We start from the raw sequence: 18,872 nt of genomic DNA, 5'->3' as shown, positions 1-18,872 counted from the left end.
GAAGTGGCTGGATGCCATATTTTGACCCATTTTTCCATTCAACTTTTCATTGTAAACTCTTTTAAAACAACATTTAATGAGCAGACTTTGTGACTTTAACAAGGCATTATGAGGTTGTTCTCCATTTCCATATTCTCCAGTAAGCTAACAAGGAAAATGCGGCAGTTGTCTGCATGGATACATGCCTCTGACCTGAATGTGTCTGACCTGGTTATTGAGACTTGGCACACTGTGTCTCGCTCCCTCTGTCTTTCTCGCTTACATGGAGAAAACAGACAAGCAACTGTTTCTGATTTGTAGCCCTAAATTTCTTTTCACTGTGGGCGCCTTATCATTCAAACATTGATGTAACTGAGAAGGTTTTTAGGAACTTCATCTCAAACAATGTTCATTTATAATTAAAAATATAGTAGAAGATCTAGAAGATTATTCAGTCAGAAAGTAACAGTAAGATATTTACCTTTAGTGCTGGGTGTGTGCATTTTATATTTTTATGTCTGGCTTGCTTAGTTTCTATTCATTCCTCTGCTTTTTCCATTCTTGGCCATCTGTGTGTGTGTAGCCTAGATCATGAGCAGATGCCCTCCAGCTCCTCTCGATCCCTGTGAGTTGGAAATGAGACAAACAACACTGGTCTGCAGCACTTGAACTCACTGTAAATTCTCATCAGCACACTTAATTCACTGTAAAAAACTAATTGGCTTGTTCAGATTTTGGTAAATATGGGTAATTTGTATATACAACATGTCACATGGGAGTGTGAACTTGGTGGGGAGTGGATGAGGTTCTGAAGGCAGAGTCAAATGCCAAGCACAATGAACCCTAAAGCCCTTCATGTACTGCTATTTATGTGGCTGTCACATGGTGCACCATAGCAAAATGGTTTGGAAGTAATCCATTTTAGATGAAATCTGAGAAACATTGTGCTGAGATAATACAGCCTCACATCTTTGCAGTAATGGCACTCTGTTATATTTTATGTGAAATCCATAGAGGGAGAAATGGCAGTCTGTAAATGTTATGGCTGGAGGGTTATATTCAGGATTTCGACAAAAAGAGCAAAAATATGGAATATTATATGTGATTTTTTTTTTTTTTAAATCAATACAAACATTTCAACTGTAATGGTGAACTTGGAAAATGTCACCAGATTAACAGCGAGTTGTTTATTTGTGCTGTATCATCGTGTACTCAGTCATAATAACGTGTATCATGACAGGAAGGCAATCCATTGTTTTCACAGGTTGCAAGGAGGTGTTATTGGCAGGTGCTGTACCATTGGTGCAGTGAGTTATAAAGAAACCTTTAATTGGATCCGTTTAACCAACCAATGCTGCTCTACTATTGATTGGATGAGTGATTTGAAAGTAGTAGAGATGGATTTTTTTTTTCAGCTGATACCGATAACCAATAATTACCAGCCTTTCATGGCCAATGGTGATAAGATAACTGATGATTTCACATTTATGTATTTGACAAGTTCCTGACCTTTTTAGTTAGAATATCGCCAATGCAGATAAATAGCCAATTTTATGTTAATGTGATAGAAAGCCCTCATCTTACTGCCTCTCTGGAGTGTTTTATAATCAAACATAATGTGCTTATCTACTGTAGCAAAGACCTTGAGCACTATGATATAGTCTTCTTCAGCACCCTTAAAGTTATTGTGACATTGTTAATACCAGTTAATGTCTTTGTTCAGGTCTCCTCTCTGCAGAAATGAATCTCAGGGGCTCGTATTTAACTGGAACTCATATTTAATTAAGAAGTTAGCAGCAGAGGGGATTTTTGAGCAGACTGCTATTTATAACCAACAGGGCTCTCTCCTTCCTCACCCTGGTTAGGTCTTAATGAGGAAGAAACTGCTCCCTGAAAATCCGCACTTGTATTATGAGCAGCATCAGACCTAAATGTATAGGTTTTCTAACATATTGCAGACAAAAATGTAGTTAAAGCTCCATGCTTTTTCCAAAGATAGTTATTTTAACGAGTCCATTAATATATTTTCTATGCTTTTTTTTTAAGGGAAAAGTTCAGGAATCACCATCCAAATGATTTCAAATGAAAGTTGGCCAGTTCACATGATGCAACATTTATGCAAACAGTTATGCAAACCATTTTAGCAGTTCAGCAGTACACTCGGTCCTCTTGTTGCTGCTTTTTGCCAATCACATTTTGTTTTCTAAATAGATGACTCTGTTGTGGGATTGTAGCACTTTCTTTGTCCGTAAAGCCCTTTCAAATATTGGGACTACTGTAGAAATGGAACATCAAGCGATTATAAGAGAAGGGAGGAAGAAAAAGGCATTGGTGTAGAACAAGGAAGAGAGGGAAGGGAGCAAAAATGATGAGCAGGGTGCCTTGCTACAGAAGACAGCCAGCTCACAGTTGATAAAGCAGCTAGTTCATTCGATAAGGCAGCTCGGCACTCTTTCATGCACCAAAGTCGAATATCTGCTCTGCCTTGTCAATAAGCAAGTGTTCCCTGCGTTTCTTATGGAATACTAAGCAGGTGAAAGTATTCAGTTAGCCTTATTGGACAAACATTTCCCCGTGCTGCACACATTTAGTGGAAATCAACTTTGCTCACAAAGCGTTTGAACTGTGATCAATAAACTCTAGTAAAACTTTGTTTTAAAAGACATTTTCATCATTGATTTTCTCATTTTATTTGTCTGTCCAACCCCAAAAAGGCACATGTGCAAAAAAGCACCATGTCCAAAGATCCCATGCTTTCTGAGATAAAAGTGCACGTTTTTGTCTTTGCATGAACTATGAAATAGACGGCTTACGTCAATTGACGGCTGTGGTGAGCTCGTCTCACAGGATACCCTGTTGCACATCTCAGCAGAATTGTCGTCAGCGTTTATGTCGCCAGGAAGTGGCTTTGGAGAGACACACAAGGTAGTCCGTAACAGGCTGTGGTTGTAGTTCTAATCATGTACATACACTATTTGACCTGTAAATGGAACATTGCCTTTCTAAGCCATGCTTTTATAGTTCAGTAGCCAAGTAATGCATCAAATAGTGTTTGGCCAATTCTTAGGTTCAAAGTAATGTTTTTGTAATCTGTGTGATCACTGCTTGATGTGCATTACCATTCAAAACACTTTTTAGCATTCCACTTGTAAAAAAAGACATCTGTCCCCTTTCATTCATAACTTAGCTGTTCCATATCTGATTACTCACAAGTCCATTCAGTAGAACTCACAGCACTGTTAGTCATATCATAAGAGACTGCATGACAGCACTTGATAAGCACACCTGAGTCGCTTTGGCTTCTTCAAAAAGGAGCTGATGCACTTCTTGGGAGTTGGAAACATCTTTGTCTGTTGGCGACTGACGACTAGTTTTGTTTCCATTTTACGATGTTCACTTCTTCTTCTACTCTGTTTCTTACAGCTATGCATAACATAGCCTGTACTACCAAGTTCTGATCCAACTAAGCTATGCATTGCCTAGATTATTCTCTCCAAACTAGTTGATGGAAATGTGCTTCCAGTTTTTCTTTTTTCCACTTTAACTTTGCTTTACAGTAGGATGATTAAAATACTCATGTGAGCACATAAAGAATTGATCTTATCTGCTCAGCATAGGAAGCAGGCAGTTTCACTGTACTAACTTCACAATAGATTCATATATCAGTTCTGTTTGTGGTAACTATAAGTACTATACCTGTAACAAGGGCTCAGATTTTTTTAAGTAGTGTGATTAATATCCAAAACACCTTTTTCCTAAGGGATGAAACTAAGATAAGTGAAGTAAGCTTTATTTTAGTGAGCTTCAAATTATTTATTTATGTCATTCTATAACTTACATATTAACTTCATTTTGTACATACCAATTTATTAATCAATTCATAGTGTCACTATTACCATGGTTAGAGTAGAGATGCAAGGGTTGCCTCACATTTAATGGACATTGGCCGTTCAATACCAAGTGAACTGCAGGACAGACTGCAACCAGCTTGCAGTAAAGGTCAGAAGATAAACATGCTTATTAATCTCCTCAATGCATGGTGGGGAGGACATAACCTTTGGAGGTGGACTGCCCCATTCCCAGTCTTTCTCTGTCTCTGGGGGATCAATGACTTCTCTATAACCTCAGAGTTGTAAAAAGCCTGAACAAATGAGGTGAAAATAAGGCCGCATTCATTTGCCCCAGGCCCAACCGTGTCTAAAGAAATAACGTGGGAATTATTCATTAGAGTAATTATGATAGTCATCTCAAAGGAAATCAAAATGTAGACGCTCTGGATTCGGAATATTAGAAGTCCTCTGCACTGTGAGCCAGGCTGAGTGTGCAGAGAGTAAAGGGGAGAATAAAATGCATCCCATTAAGACTTGAGTTGGTTTTGATTAAATATGATGGCTAAATGAAGGGTTCGTTGGAATACGGTCAAGCTCTATTTCACTTGATGAGAACATTACCGGTCTTTTTCTGAGCTGCAACTTTTTTAACCTATTTGAATATCATAAGGCCCTTTTTATACGCCTTTGAGCAGCACTTATAATTCATCAACATACGCATTCATCCCAGTAAGCCTTCATAATATGAGGAAAGATCTATTATATAATTGTTCAATTATGTTCACTAGCTAACATTGCATTTGACGCCAAATTGACATGTAATCTGCGGTTAGCTGATGGCTAACAGGGGCTTTATCTCATGTCAAATGTTCGCATGGCAATTGTGAGTACGCACATGTAAATACAGTTATTTATTTTTTAACTAATTGTTTCAGGAAGTCTTTTGAAGTGTGTTTATTGTGCATGTCAATATTGTCATGACACTGAAATCTAGGTATTATTTATTTGTATATTTCTAACATGTTGTTGCTTACTGGTAATATATTTTAAGCTAGGGGCATTTATAAAAGCTGCGCAAGACTCCCAATTTTGTTTAAACTTTGAATATATTTGATAGCAACAAATGCAACACGAAGGTGCTTTGAGTGTTTTTTGTGAGACCGACACAAAACCACACTTGCTCCAGCACAAATGTTGGCATTCTAAACAAATAGCCTTGCAGACTTGGCAGCGGGGTGGTTGTGTAGATGTACGTCATTGTAGGTGGGTGGACTGCATCTTTAAACACGGGTGTTTATGGTCAATACTGGGTGTATTGTAAGAGACTGTGGAACAGATAATGGCCTGTGAGCAGATCTTCTTCCCTATGCAAGTACTTAGAATAATTGAATCTTTGTTTCATTTCATAAGTACAGCACTATTGTGTACTTAATGATCTGCTCGTAGTTGTAATTTGTTGACTTTCATGATGCTGCACAAAAACAACTCTCAATTGTCTCAAAGATAAAGAAACGTTCTTTTTTTTTTTTTTTATTACATATACATGAGACGCAGAAATGCTGCAACAGTGATACGGTTTGTTTTCTTATGAGGATATGAATTGCAAAGCGTTTCTCAAACATATTCAGATGTAGAGCAATGTGTGTAGGCTACAGCTAAATGTTTAAATGGATGCAAGTCTTGCATCCATTTCAAGTGCTCAGTCTATCAGAGCCATTATGCTCAGAGTAGAAAATTGGGAAGATGCGGTAAAAGGCACTTTGTCTTTGTCACGGCTCAGATTACCTACCCTCATTTCACCACGAATTGAAAGAAAACAATCATGGTTTTGTTTTCCAGAGTCACGCAAGACCACTGAGACCTAAGAACGCTTGTGAGAACCAAAACCAGAGGGAGAGCAAAACTGGAACTTCAGGTTCCAGTGAGCTGCATACCCCCGCTGCAGATACTGACAACAGTGTTGTCTTTCTACCCGTTTCAGCTGTAATTCCATCCATCGCTTCCCGTTGATTAGTTTTTTTTACACATGGATTGCTCCCTGTGTTTAGTTATCAAGCCCTACTGTGGGGAAAATGCCAGCACATTGTCTGCCAGCTGTGGTAAAATAAGAATGAAGTCATGGGCTTCTGTCTAAGCTGTGCATGGGACTGCTGGGTTTGGGGATGTGGAGCATGGAGACATGGCTGTCTGTGTCTGTGTGTGTGTTTGTGTGTTAGTTAGGTGCTGAACTGTGGTCCTCTTAACTCAATATCCCACTGCATTATTGAGAAGCAGCAGTTCTCCTGTTGTGCCAGCTGGAGTTGAATGTGATGCTGTTAATTAGGCGCCCAGAGGAAAGACCTCGCTGGGGACAATGTTGTACACTGAACTCCAGTATAGAGATGTTCCCACCCTTCCACTTAACTACACAAACATATTTTGGTAGCAGTACTTAAAGGGTAACTCCACCAGTTTTCCACACCAAAGTGTGTCTGCGGGTCTTAGGAACCACTGCAAGTTACCCTTTAAAGGTTCAGTGCATAGAATTTGGGGGAAGCTGAAATGTATCATATATTATATTCAGATTTCGCATTTCTTTAGTCTATAATTCGCCTAAAACAAGGAATCATTGTGTTCTCATCACCTTAGAATGAGCCTTTTATATATACAAAGATTGCAGGCTGCCATGTTGCACCGCAGTTTTTTCTAAACTAGCGCAGAGGGGACAAACCAAACACTGACTCTAGAGAACGCCTTTTGTAGACAAGGGTGAGACAAGGGGTGGTAAGTTGAATGCACTCTTAAAAGATGCGTTTAAAGACGTCTTATTGTAAATAAAGATTACTGCATGCAGACAATATAACTAAAATTGAAAAGCATTGTAAAGGTTGTAATATATTCCTATGTTCCATAACTTGTCAACTAGGAACTGTCATCTCTCAATTGAATATAGGGCTGCAAACATAAGTCAACATGTGCTTATTCACTCTGCAGTGTTACATGTTGGCAACCACTAAGTATACTCTCTTTGAGAACTTGACAAATCTCAGAGCAGTCTAAGATTGCTGTAAAGATAAACATTTGTTTGCTCACTTGAAGTTGCATTCCTCAGCAGTGTAGTATTCTGCTGCCCGCTCATCGTAAAATATAGTTTAGTTGCAGTAAAATATATCGCCTTAAGGTCATGCAACTGTGTGAATCTAACTTGGAAGCATGGAGCAATTGAACTCCCCTTTCTGCACTTAATTTTGATTTATCAGTGAGTGATAAAGGGGAACTCCATGGAAAGGATATGATCCCATTTAAGAATAGTTAAACCTGCATTATACGGTAGGAACGGTGAGGGAACAAGCCCACAGCCCTCTGGCACTCCACCCTGCATTGAGGAAGTGACTTTTTCTTTCCTCTTCCTCCAGACGGGGGCAATTCAAGTGTGTCCCACAGGCTCTGCGAGCTGTTATGTGTTTTTTTTTTTTTCCTGCATTGTTTGTGCCATAACCTCCAATATAAGGTTTCAGCTGTGACCCAGCAATCCTGTAACAGTCCACTGCAATCTGGATCAAAAGCTCCTTTCATAAGGCAAGAGCCAGCCCGTACTAATCACATTCTGCCATATCAACCAGACGAGTACTATTTACTATAAATAACACAAGCTGCTCGCTACTGTCAAGTGCTGCACTTTCATTTCCGCTTAACCCGTTACACACATGTATACATGTACACACAGACCTCAACACAGACACCAGTGTTACCTATTGGAGCTGTTTTGGATGGTTGTATGAATATGTTTTATTCATCCTTTTGCTCTTTTTTACCTCTTATGTGTTATTCCATGTCTTAAATTGCTCCTGCATTGACAGGAATTGGTGTGAAGCAGAGACACTTTAGAAACTACTGATTAGTTCCCAAACCATTTTGCTGGCTAAAGAAGAAGTAGGCCATTGAGTGCTAGTTGGCGACTGTGGAAGGACTCGATGACCTTTGGGAAGCACACACAGAAAATTCAATCCCCATCTCTTTTAGAGTTTACTTTCATTCATTTCTTTTGAAGAGCCGCCCTCACAGCTTTTCTGTATTTCATCAGTAAATAATTTTCCGCATAAGCACTTACAGAAAGTATTTCACCTCTGAAAAGATGGCCTTTGCATAAAACTGTGTTGTCTATGCTCTAGAAAAAATGGTGCTATACAAATAGACAAAACAGACAGAAGACTGTGGTGTTCCCTTTTGCTCAATAGGTAGAAAACCCAGGAAAAGCACCAGGCTTTGAAGCCAAATAATGTAATGGCCAAACCATGTAATTGACTCAGCACGTGATGCACTAGGGTCCCTAAAGACTTTTTCCAATAAGTCACATTGCTAAAGAATCATCTGTAAAATAATGGACAGAGTTTTTGGAGCATCACAACCCCAATGAAATGACTAGTTTCACTATGATAATTTGAGCCATTAAGTTTCAATACATTTTAAATTCTAGAGGAGCCGCATCATTAATTATCCCCATTCACATTAGCTGGGCGCTAACCCAGAAGTTAGCCTGCTCAAATGGCAGTGTGCACACTCTAGGATCACAGTAATTTTATACCAGGAAGTCGATCTTTATGCCTTCATCTGCCACTGAGCAGCTTTCATGTTTACCATTGTTCGGTTGCATATACTACAAACATTGTAGTGATACAAAGCTAGTTTAGAGTCAGCAAAGTTCCTGTTTAAGCAGCTCAGCTGCATGTTTTTGTGTATGACTTTGGGGGTTTGAGAGATGATCTTACTCCCGACCGTAGTTTCTATAGCAACAGCACTGACCCAGGAGGCACTTAAGTTACAGGGAGAGGGGTTGTGACAGGGAAGTGGTTTCCTGGCTCTGACTGGGAGAATAAAGTGGGAATCTGTGACTGGCCTGCCCTCTGGACTATTTCTTTCTCTGCTGCTCAGAGGAAGCCACGGGGATCATTGCCAGGCTGCAGAATCACATGTCCACCATTCACACATTGCTCCCACACATTTTGAATTTCTGAATAAGTACAGCTAGTGTTTTTTTTGAGGCTTTAACAATTCTGCAGCTATTAGACCGTGCTCCCGTTAACACACTGCTTTAAGTAAATGTGCTGCTTAAATAAGTAGGCTAAGAAAGAAAATCTCAGCCAAGAGCTTAACATGTCTGGAAATCTCTATTGCATGTTTTGAAGTTTCTTAGTTCAAAAGTCAGACGCTCTTGATGGATGGATGATCATTCCAGTAACATGTAGGTCAGTGGATAAGCCTATCTATGTTGTGGGCACTGAGGTTCTCATTAGTGTGCTGCCTTCCAGATTACTCTTGGGGGGGCTTCAGCCAGATAGACAGCTAGCCTGGCAGGGCTAAAGTTATCCAACACATTCAATTTGTCTTTATTTTCCTTCAAGAGAAACTTTTTGATGAAGAAAGTAAGAACAATAAATTAACTACACATAAACGAGGTAGGGGATGGATGTACAACACCACTGGTGCCCTGCCTCACCTTACCAGCAGTGGAAATGGAACAAGGATTATGCATGACCTAGAAAATTAGCTTTATACAATTATATCTATTGATTTGTTCACTTGTTAGAACAGCCCAGTGAGAAGAGCTGAGGCTCCTCCTCAAGGTTGTTTATTTTGAGGGACCATCATCTCAATTTTGCAAAGTACCTGACTCACAAGGCCTTCATTCAGTGTCCACTCTTGTTTACCAGTTATCATATTTGGCATGTTGACGACATTGTGCAACATCGTTATTTTTCAAGGGGTAAGACCGGTGATGTTCTACTTTTTAGTTAAGACCATGAAAAGACTTTACCAAAAATATTTTAGCTCATCTCAATACTTTCTGACCTGAATCCCAAGCCCATTTCTTTCCATGGAAGTCATAAATCTTTAAAAAGTGACTGTGCTTTTCATATAGACTTTTGAAAAGCTTGGCATTGGCATTTAGTGAATGTTACTCAAAAACAAGACGAAATTGCACATTTTTGGGGACTATTTTCAGTGCTAAATTGAAAAACATTTTCTGCTCCAGTGAGTATTTACTTTTTACAGCATCAAGATAGTTGTACATGAGTGCAACTCAAAATAGATACTCCATGATCATGGGAGGAAGGTAGTGGCCGTCACTCAAAGCAATAGTGTAGCTCATTGATGTATTTTCAATTATTTTGTCAACAATGGAGGTCTATGGCGGAATAAACTGTACTATTATTGATTTTGGATGCACAGAGACTACCTGTGAGTAGTTATTTATTGTTTGTTTGGGTCTTTGCATAGGATATGGTGACATTTGACGTATCACAAGACCTATCCTTTGGTCACTATAAACCTGGTAACCAGTATTTCCATATAATGGAATCCATAATATGGTGAACAAATCATAATCAATGCCACTGCAATTAGATTCATGATTACTTGTAATGATCATTTTTGCTTCAAAGTTCTCATCATATTTTCTTGCTTGATTATATTTCGGTTAATCATGCAGCCCTTGTTTAAACTACCAATACTGGTTTATGACCAAATACATACCAAACCAATAACACTTCCATCAGTCTCATTTGTACTGTGTGTTTAGTTTTAATTGCAAATATGCACATGCTCATATGCTGAACTAAGAATGGAAAACATGATAAACTTTGTAAGTGCTAAACATACATTTTTATTTTTGCAATGTCATTGTTAGCATGTTGACAGCTGACACGTTGGTGTTTACCATACCATAAGTACAGCCTGACAGACGCCAGTGTGGCTGTAGACCTGTCATCTTGCCCTGTAGCTAACATTGGGATTTTCTGGTTATTAAACATTATCAGATGGAGTCATGTAGAACCCATCCATGAGGCGTGAGATTAAATTCTTCTACCAGCTTTAACATGTTCAGCACATCCAGTCTTGTTGGCGTTGATTTGCTTATGCTACCTTCCTCTGCATTAATACATACACGTCTCTCCCCGCAGCTTCTCTCATGATACTTTATCTCCCTTCTTGATTGCTTTTTCTTGCATAACCTCACAACAATCCACAACCACCACCACCACCACCCCGTTCTCTGTTAACCCACATCACACTCCCTCTCCTTCCAGTCCTCCCACTCGGGATAGCATGCGTCATCCATACGCTTGGAGCTCGTTACTCGGGGTGAATGGAGCCAAGCCCTCTGTCATCCCCTCTAGTGATAGACCAGATTACTCAGTAAGAGTATTTATAAATGAGCTGCCTGCTGCTATAGCAGAGTGTGTGGGAGGCTGACAGTGTGCATACCTCAATATGAGTGTGGGCGTGCACATACATGCATCCATTTTTGATGTGTTGGAGGTAGAAAATTGGCTGACCAGTCGTCCTTTGACTCGACTTTGGACGAATTCCAGAGTTCCTTCTTTCCTTCATTATTGTGAAATCAAGAGTATATATCTTCTTTGAGCTTCGTATGATTACGTGTCATGACTAATACCTTGACACTCTTATCACTTCACATTTTGAGTTGTTTCAAAAATAATCACACCCACTTTTTGCTGTCCAAAAAAAAGCATAGTGTCGCACACATGCAAAAATGTCTTCATGTAACAACAACAAAGACATTGGGTTGAAAATATAGCTAAGCAAATGTGCTGGTAGCAACCTCTAACACAAATATGTGCTCACACCCACACACGGTCTGCACTGGCAGTGTAGGTCAAGGCTATCACAATTTTACAGCTCAGTTCGACAGTGAGGGAAGGACTCAGAGATTATGTGCTGTGGCTGCGCTCAGATTAAGACGAGGGGGAGGAAAAGTCACATTCTCGACATGCTCCAAGGAACAAAGCCTCTTTTGACCAGACCACATTCCATATTGAATACTGTACTTGGTGTCTGTGTTGACCAGAGCTATAAAGATTATACATACATCCCTGTGGCAAGCTGAAGGACAAGTTTACGACTCTTCTCCATCTCTAAAGCATCCAACCAGATTGAAGCTGAAAAGAATTTCTGATTTTATGTGTTCATTTTGCAGTTGAGAGAGTTTTGAAAGAAACAAGTCAATTAATTTATCCACTACTTTTTTTGCATTTTCCTCCCCAGAATACCCACAATTAGGGCTGCAACTAACAATTACTTTCGTTGTTGAGTTTTTTCTCAATTAATTGTTGGTTGGTGTATGAAATGACAAAAAATATCAACCAGTGTTTTCCAAAGCTGAAGATGACATCCTCAATGGCTTACTTTGTCCACAACCCAAAGATATTCAGTGAAGAAACCAGATAATATTTATATTTAACAAGCTGGAATCAGAAATTATCAACATAGTTGGCAATTAACTGGTTAATCATTACACTTCTGCCCACGATATTGCACAGCTGCTCATTTTGCCTACTTGGGTACATTTCTGAAATTTTCCCACAATGAAAAAAGTAAATGTGAAACAAAAAATGATAATTTCGTGTTGGCCTGCTCAGGGTTGTCATTTCCTTTTTTAGAGGAAAAAGGAAGTGCAATTCGTATGTCTGGTATTTTAATTTTTCTAATCAAATGTGTCAAGCGCTCATTCCCTGAATGGTGACTCATTGTTAGTGATCAGCTGTAATCTATATGCAAATGTGAGAACACAGGGGCAGCACAATACTGTAGATGAAATAATGGGATTGAGTGTGCATGAAGCAACCCACAGCTGTTTTTTAAAAGGTCCTTGTATAGAAGTGGCTCTGTACTGAAGAGCAGTTGTTCATCTACTGATACTGTTGAAGAGCTTTTACTGTCAGCGGCTCACACAGCTCACCGCAGTCTGAACCGAGTATTTATTTTTAAGTGCAGTTGGTCAAAAGTTGAACCTTATTAGTATTAGTAGCAGGTGTTTGTCAACCTGGGTGTTCTTCTAATGTTTTGTGATGATTTACCCACCACCTGCATTGGTGAGATTGGGCAGACTACTGCAACAACAAAGCTGAATGGCGTGAGAACCGCACACCTCCTACAGCCTTCCAGGAAACAAAGTTGTATTAGAAATCAATCACTGAAACAACAGAAGTAGACAGACAGTAACCACAGTCACAAACATGGTAGTTTCACTGAGCAATGAGCCAAAAATCCTACTTCTCTGAATGTCAGCGTCTGTGTCACAAGTCCTTACCATCATCTCGGCAATGGAGCTCATGCTAAATGCTACTATGACTTGTAGTCGTAACAGAAAAAGACCCAGGTTGACTAATACCAAAATATTTTTTTGAAGAAGGATCTGTGATTTTGTGTAGAGAGATTTGGGGAAAGTACTGGCTGTTTGATCAGATCCCCTTTTGTGCCTGGTATAACTATAACTCCCCATCACGTTTTTTTTTTTTTTGTTGCCTTTTGGATGTTGTCTTGTTGTTGACACTGCTGCCATGATATGTTATGGCCTGCTCTTGCAGTAGATATGAAAATGCATCCCCATTTAGTTTTGATTAACTGGCATTCGTGAGCTCAAAGCTTGAGTCACTGTTCTCATGTGATCATGATGTGTCCTGTGGGAGGAGATCACAAAACAACATATGGGTTCTGTTCTGAATGAAGTCACATGGTCACATGGATCAGATGCACAGATCAGATATCAATATCAGTGTGTGTTTGTGTGGGTGTTTTAAGTGTTTATTTTTGTACTGCACTAAAAACATTTCATACATAGGAAGGATGAAAAAAAAAAAATCAGTCTTCGCACTTGAAGCATGAAAGTAGCACTAGTCACACACCTACCTCTTCAACTCCTCCAGTCCTGACTCTTTACATATCTCTCTGTTTTCCCTCTCCAGTGCCTGAGGATGTCCAAGCGGAGCTTGTTTGTTCGTCTGGTGCCGTGCCGCTGCTTGCGGGGTGAGGAGGAGGCGGTAACATCGCTGGACTACTCCCACTGCAGCCTGGAGACTGTTCCTAAGGAGATCTTTAGCTTTGAGAAGACCCTGCAGGAACTCTACCTCGATGCCAACCAGATCGAGGAGCTGCCTAAAGTAAGGCGTAGAATCTTGACACAACTACACGAAGGTCACTAAATATTGACTTGCATTGTGGAGACTACTTTACTTCATTCATTAATTTTGTAAAAACAAAAAAAAAGCCTTTGAATGATGCAGTTGAAGACAATCGGGAGATTTAAACATCTAATATTATGATATTTTCTGGCTAAACCATATACTTTTAAATTTGATTTTAATATCTCGTCTCTCTTTTCACCAGCAACTTTTTAACTGCCAGTTACTCCATCGACTGAGCATGCCAGATAATGACCTCACAGTCTTGCCGGCGGCGATCGCAAACCTTGTCAATCTCAGGGAGCTTGACGTCAGCAAAAACAGTAAGCAAAATGACAACTTGTATTCCTTATATTTATGGTAACAGTTGGTTTGTTGGTTGGTTTGTCTGTCAGTAGGATAACAGAAAAACCACAGGCCTGATTTTTATGAAAACTGCAATTTTTCTGTATGTAAAGCCACATTTACATGTTACCATTTATCCCCTGGGGTAGCTACATATGTAGTTGCTCAAACTCCCCACAGAGAGCAGTCATTAGGGAGCACTCGGGGACAGTGGTTTCATGGGCGAATCGGTGCAATTGTGCACAAACTTAACTTTTTCCAAAGGTTTGGGAAATATAACCACAGTGGTTGCACTTACAGATCTTCATATCATAGAATGGTGATCTATATGCCTTGGGAGAGATCTGTCCCTTCTAGTTCTACTATATGTCTAAATCTTCAATTCAGAAAAATCACTCAGGTGACGAAACTCTTTGACTGGCAGGTTAGGTGAGTCATGTAAAGTTGTTGCGAGTGAGTCCAAATGTTGTAGTTGTTCCTGTGTTACAACTGCTGTTGACATTCGTCATTGAAAGACTTTCTAGAGCAAATGAAATTGCCAGGAAAGAGTTGCATAATTGATGCCATGTATCTGTTGCTGCAAAGATCTTTTCTGGTAAAATCCAATGATGCAGTCTTTTATTTGCCACATGTGACGTCACATCGCGGCATGACTCTACACCCCTGATGTGATGATAAAGGAAGTGGACAGGCTCAGACCTGCCATGTGCTCCACACTGCCTTCATAAAGCGAAGAAACAGAAAGGACAAAACAGTTGAAGTTAAAGCTCAGCAGAGCTGATTCTCACACAGACTGTGAGAATATCTGTACAAGGTGTTTAACTCAAAGTGTCTTGTCAGCACTTTCACAGAGTGGGAAGTGACAACATTTGTCACAGTGTGACATTCAGCCCTTTGAAGATAAACATCCACGCTGTTGAGTGTGATGTAGAGTTTTTGCACTAGAAGTCCTTTCATATTTGTCTGTTTGATGAAAACTTTCCACCATCAGTGTTGTTCTAGTCTGACATTTAGAACAAAAAGCAGCTGCAGAAGGCCTGACAGTTCTCTGTTCGGATGCCCGGCTGCATGTAGAAGCAATCAGGTGTTGTTTTTAAAAGATCAGTATTTTCATAACATCCTGTTGCATATTCCCTACAAAGGGCTTTACTTCAAACAATTTGTCAGTTTTCTGCCATTGATATCACAATCTGACATTATCTGTTGAGCTCTGTAAGCTAAAATAAAGTGGTTACACTACAGGTTACTGTATAAGATGGTTGATCATCACTATTTATCCTTGATGCTATGCAGAATAGAGGAATGTGCATGCTCAGCAAAACCCTTCCATGCATAAAGAAAGGTTGAAAAGTTAGTTCTAATAAAAATGAGTGAGCGCGGAGACGGGTGAGATCAAACGACTGTTGAGAGATGTGGTGGTGATGAACCAGAGCCGCATGTGCCTCGTTGATATTAAAAAGTAGCTCATCCTTCTTCTTAAAGCACTTTGAGCTAAGTGTTGTGGACACAAAACAAAGTGGGTGGAAATGAACCTTGAGACTTGGTCACGTTCCCTTGCTCTCCCTGTTGGCACGTTGTGGACGGTTCCTGACAACAAGCAGGCTATCACTCAGTGGTCTTTCTAATTTTTTTTTCTTCTTCCTATTCTGATCTGTTATGTCACCTCTGCACTCTTCTCTGTGGTTGTTTAAAGATGAAAGGTGCAGAGCCACTCTAGATGTATCTTGAGCACACACAGTTTGGGCAGAGAGCCTTGCAATGCACCTGTGTTTAACATTCACAAAGCCTCTGCTGCTAAACACGGACAAGATGGTTTTCATTATCCCTCATCTTTGTTGGTTTTGACGGGAGTCATTTGTTTTGTGTCAGAGGTAATAAAGCGTTTGAAATTTAATGCAGATGTTGAATTGATTTTGTGTAGTTGTTCGACTTCCTCACATTTTTTTTTTTTTTTTGCATTTTCTCTCTAGGTATCCAGGAGTTTCCAGAGAACATCAAATACTGCAAAGTCCTAGCTAGTGTAGAAGCCAGTGTGAATCCTATATCAAAGTAAGTACTGTCCATTTTTATATAATAGTTTTTCACCTATAATTAACTTTATTTTGGCTTAAGTTAGAGTTAATATATTCTGGCATTGTAGCAGTTTTGTTAGGCTTTGTATGAGTGATGCTATTCCTGTTCCTGTATGTGTTGTCAGGCTCCCTGAAGGTTTCACCCAGCTTCTGAGTCTGACGCAGCTCTACCTGAATGATGCCTTCCTCGAGTTCTTACCAGCCAGCTTTGGCAGGTCAGTTTGTTCTCCAGTTTGGATCAGGATGAATCTGTTTCCAACAGAGCAACTCATGTACACACTGTACACTGTGGGTATGATGGGAGCATTCATCCCAAAAATACATATCTTTCCTCCTACCTGTGCTGGTATTATTCCAGCTTAATTGTTGTGGTGTGAGTTGCTGAGTTTTAGAGACATCACTCGTTGAGAAACAGACAAATTGCATTCGAAAAACTCTGATCTACAGACCTTGTTGTGAGAACACTTTCATGTAGGAAATATTTTATTTCTACCAAACTATAACAAACTGTATTACTTCACTGAGGGAAGTGTTCATCTTCTTATTGAGAGGAGGCTAGAGACCTAAGCTATCTAAAGTTACAGCTCAGCAGAACAGGATACAAATAATTTTTACGTCCCACGCTATCACAATCACAAACCTTCTTGTTGATGAGTTGATACTCACTTCCTTCCAAAACTCCAACACATGCCAAGTCAATCTAGATTGATAAAAAGCAATACAGATAAGAGGATATTGAGCATTAGTTTTTTTTTGAGTGAGCTGTCCCTTTAGGTGTATTATTTATGTGAATGTCACATGCAGTAGTTAATTGGGTCACAACACGGAAATTATGGATGTGGCCTTAGGGGTGAGGTTTATCCGATTGTGAATCCAATTTTAGAAGGACAAGAAGAACTTGTTTAGTGTCCCACATTCCATAAAAATCTATTTTTTAACCAAGCAATAAAATCTTGGCTCCAGTGTAAAAAGAAATATGCCCATAACTTTCTGCAAGAGAGATTTCCTTTCACTGTATAAGCTGCAGCAGTGCCAGGTAGTGTATTGACAAAATATTGATTATGACCTAAGACAAGCTTATGTCATCTCCATGTAATGCTGGTTATACTGTCTAAGTGTTTCAGCACACTAAATATAGTCTCTACTTGTCAGTGTCCCTCAGCTTTTGCTTACAGGAAATGTGTATTATTTACAAGGCGTGTATTGTATATTGTAGGATAAACTCACTGCTTGAGTGTTGATAATGTTTATTGGATGTTCAGAGAAGATTGTATAGGGTGTTTTTCATTTTATAACACAAAACTTTTAAAGTTATAATCTACAACAACTATTTTATCAAATGACAGTGTGAGATGGAATGCTCATGTTGATTATTATTTGAATGTGCAGCTTCCCTCAGCTTTATAGAGCTTAATTACAAGTTTTAGCTCTGTGTCATTTTCAGCCTCAGCAGGAAGCTGTTTTCGGTGATAAAGCTTCAAAAACCTGCTGTCCGCTACCTGCTCAACCCCACAACACTGAACAGTCACAGTTGGAGACTTGCTAGTGAGCACAGGGGAGCATTTAGCAGCTAGAGAGCCAGATACCTCCCCAAGGGGTTGGTGGTGACCAAAATAGAGCCGAGAGAGAGAGAGAATATTGGACTAATATTCATCAGTTGGTCAGAAACAGTCCTTCAGTTGAATTATCATGTTGTTCTATAACTGCTGGATGAAAAAAAAATGAGCTAATGTCCAAACAAATTAACTGTACGGCTCTAGATTTTCAGCCATAATGATTTGACAAACTTGCATCAGTCATTTTAAGATGTGGTTCCAACCTCAAAGATTAAATGGGTTGTTGTGACAATCAAGCAGGATTTGTAACTATTTATAGTTTACACAGTAGTTGGTGTTGAGCCGGCTGATTACACAAAACATGTGACGTTAGGTGACCATTTTACCACATAGCGCTATTTTATCTCTAATGATTCTTAACTGTTAAAACACTTTTCCTTTCTGCAAGTACTTTCTGCGTTGTCAGTCTACTACACCCCCTACCACAGAATTATAAGGGCATATTAGGTTTGAATTTGTGTTTTGGCAAATTAAATTACCACAAAAGTCCCTGTCATGGAGCTGCACATTATGGCTGGTGAGCAGCAGATAAGCCAAGAGAGGAACCTGTGGCTGCTGTCGTGGCTGAAGTAACCGTATTTCACATTATACTCGTATTGGAAAGTACTGGAGGATATTTATTCATTCAAACACACTATGGCAATAAAGAGTGCAAACTAACTTACTTACATTATGTAAACATGTGCCAACTCTAGTTGTGAAAACATTTTTCTGCAGTGTGAATATCAGATGTTTGACAGTGTAATTTAAAATATTATGTGTGGTTGTAATAGTTACCAGTAACAACGATTTTTTTTTTTTTTTTTTACTCTGGTATAGGTTGACTAAACTACAGATCTTGGAGCTAAGAGAGAACCAGTTAAAGATGTTGCCAAAGTAAGTGGTTTTTTTACTTCTTCAAAACTATTCAGAATGGTGACTTTATTTTCAAAATAAAGGAGCAGCATCACTGTGAGAGTCATGCTTGTGTCATGGAGCGTGTCAACAGTTTTTACCCTTCCTTCCTCACAGTTTCCTTCCGCTCACATCTCCTGCGATGTCTCTCCTCCATCCTGTCTCTCTTTTTTT

General features: G+C 39.4%; 1 protein-coding gene across 4 annotated transcripts in view; it reads left to right on the top strand.

Annotated features, from left to right (window-relative positions):
• The window catches only part of erbin (erbb2 interacting protein), a 56,684-nt gene that overhangs the window by 15,152 nt on the left and 22,660 nt on the right, over positions 1-18,872 (top strand). For 3 of the 4 annotated variants that reach the window (XM_037117729.1, XM_037117730.1, XM_037117727.1), the window contains exons 3-7: positions 13,556-13,750; positions 13,977-14,094; positions 16,087-16,165; positions 16,314-16,403; positions 18,624-18,680. In XM_037117729.1, the coding sequence (XP_036973624.1) occupies positions 13,565-13,750; positions 13,977-14,094; positions 16,087-16,165; positions 16,314-16,403; positions 18,624-18,680 (530 nt within the window). In that variant the 5' untranslated portion in view covers positions 13,556-13,564. Of the gene's footprint in view, positions 1-13,555; positions 13,751-13,976; positions 14,095-16,086; positions 16,166-16,313; positions 16,404-18,623; positions 18,681-18,872 lie in introns of those variants that run through there. The other variant, XM_037117726.1, reaches the window with a different exon arrangement.

This window comes from Acanthopagrus latus, chromosome 12, assembly GCF_904848185.1.
Source record: "Acanthopagrus latus isolate v.2019 chromosome 12, fAcaLat1.1, whole genome shotgun sequence".
Classification (NCBI taxonomy): domain Eukaryota; kingdom Metazoa; phylum Chordata; class Actinopteri; order Spariformes; family Sparidae; genus Acanthopagrus; species Acanthopagrus latus.
This window is presented reverse-complemented; position numbering and strand designations above follow the sequence as displayed.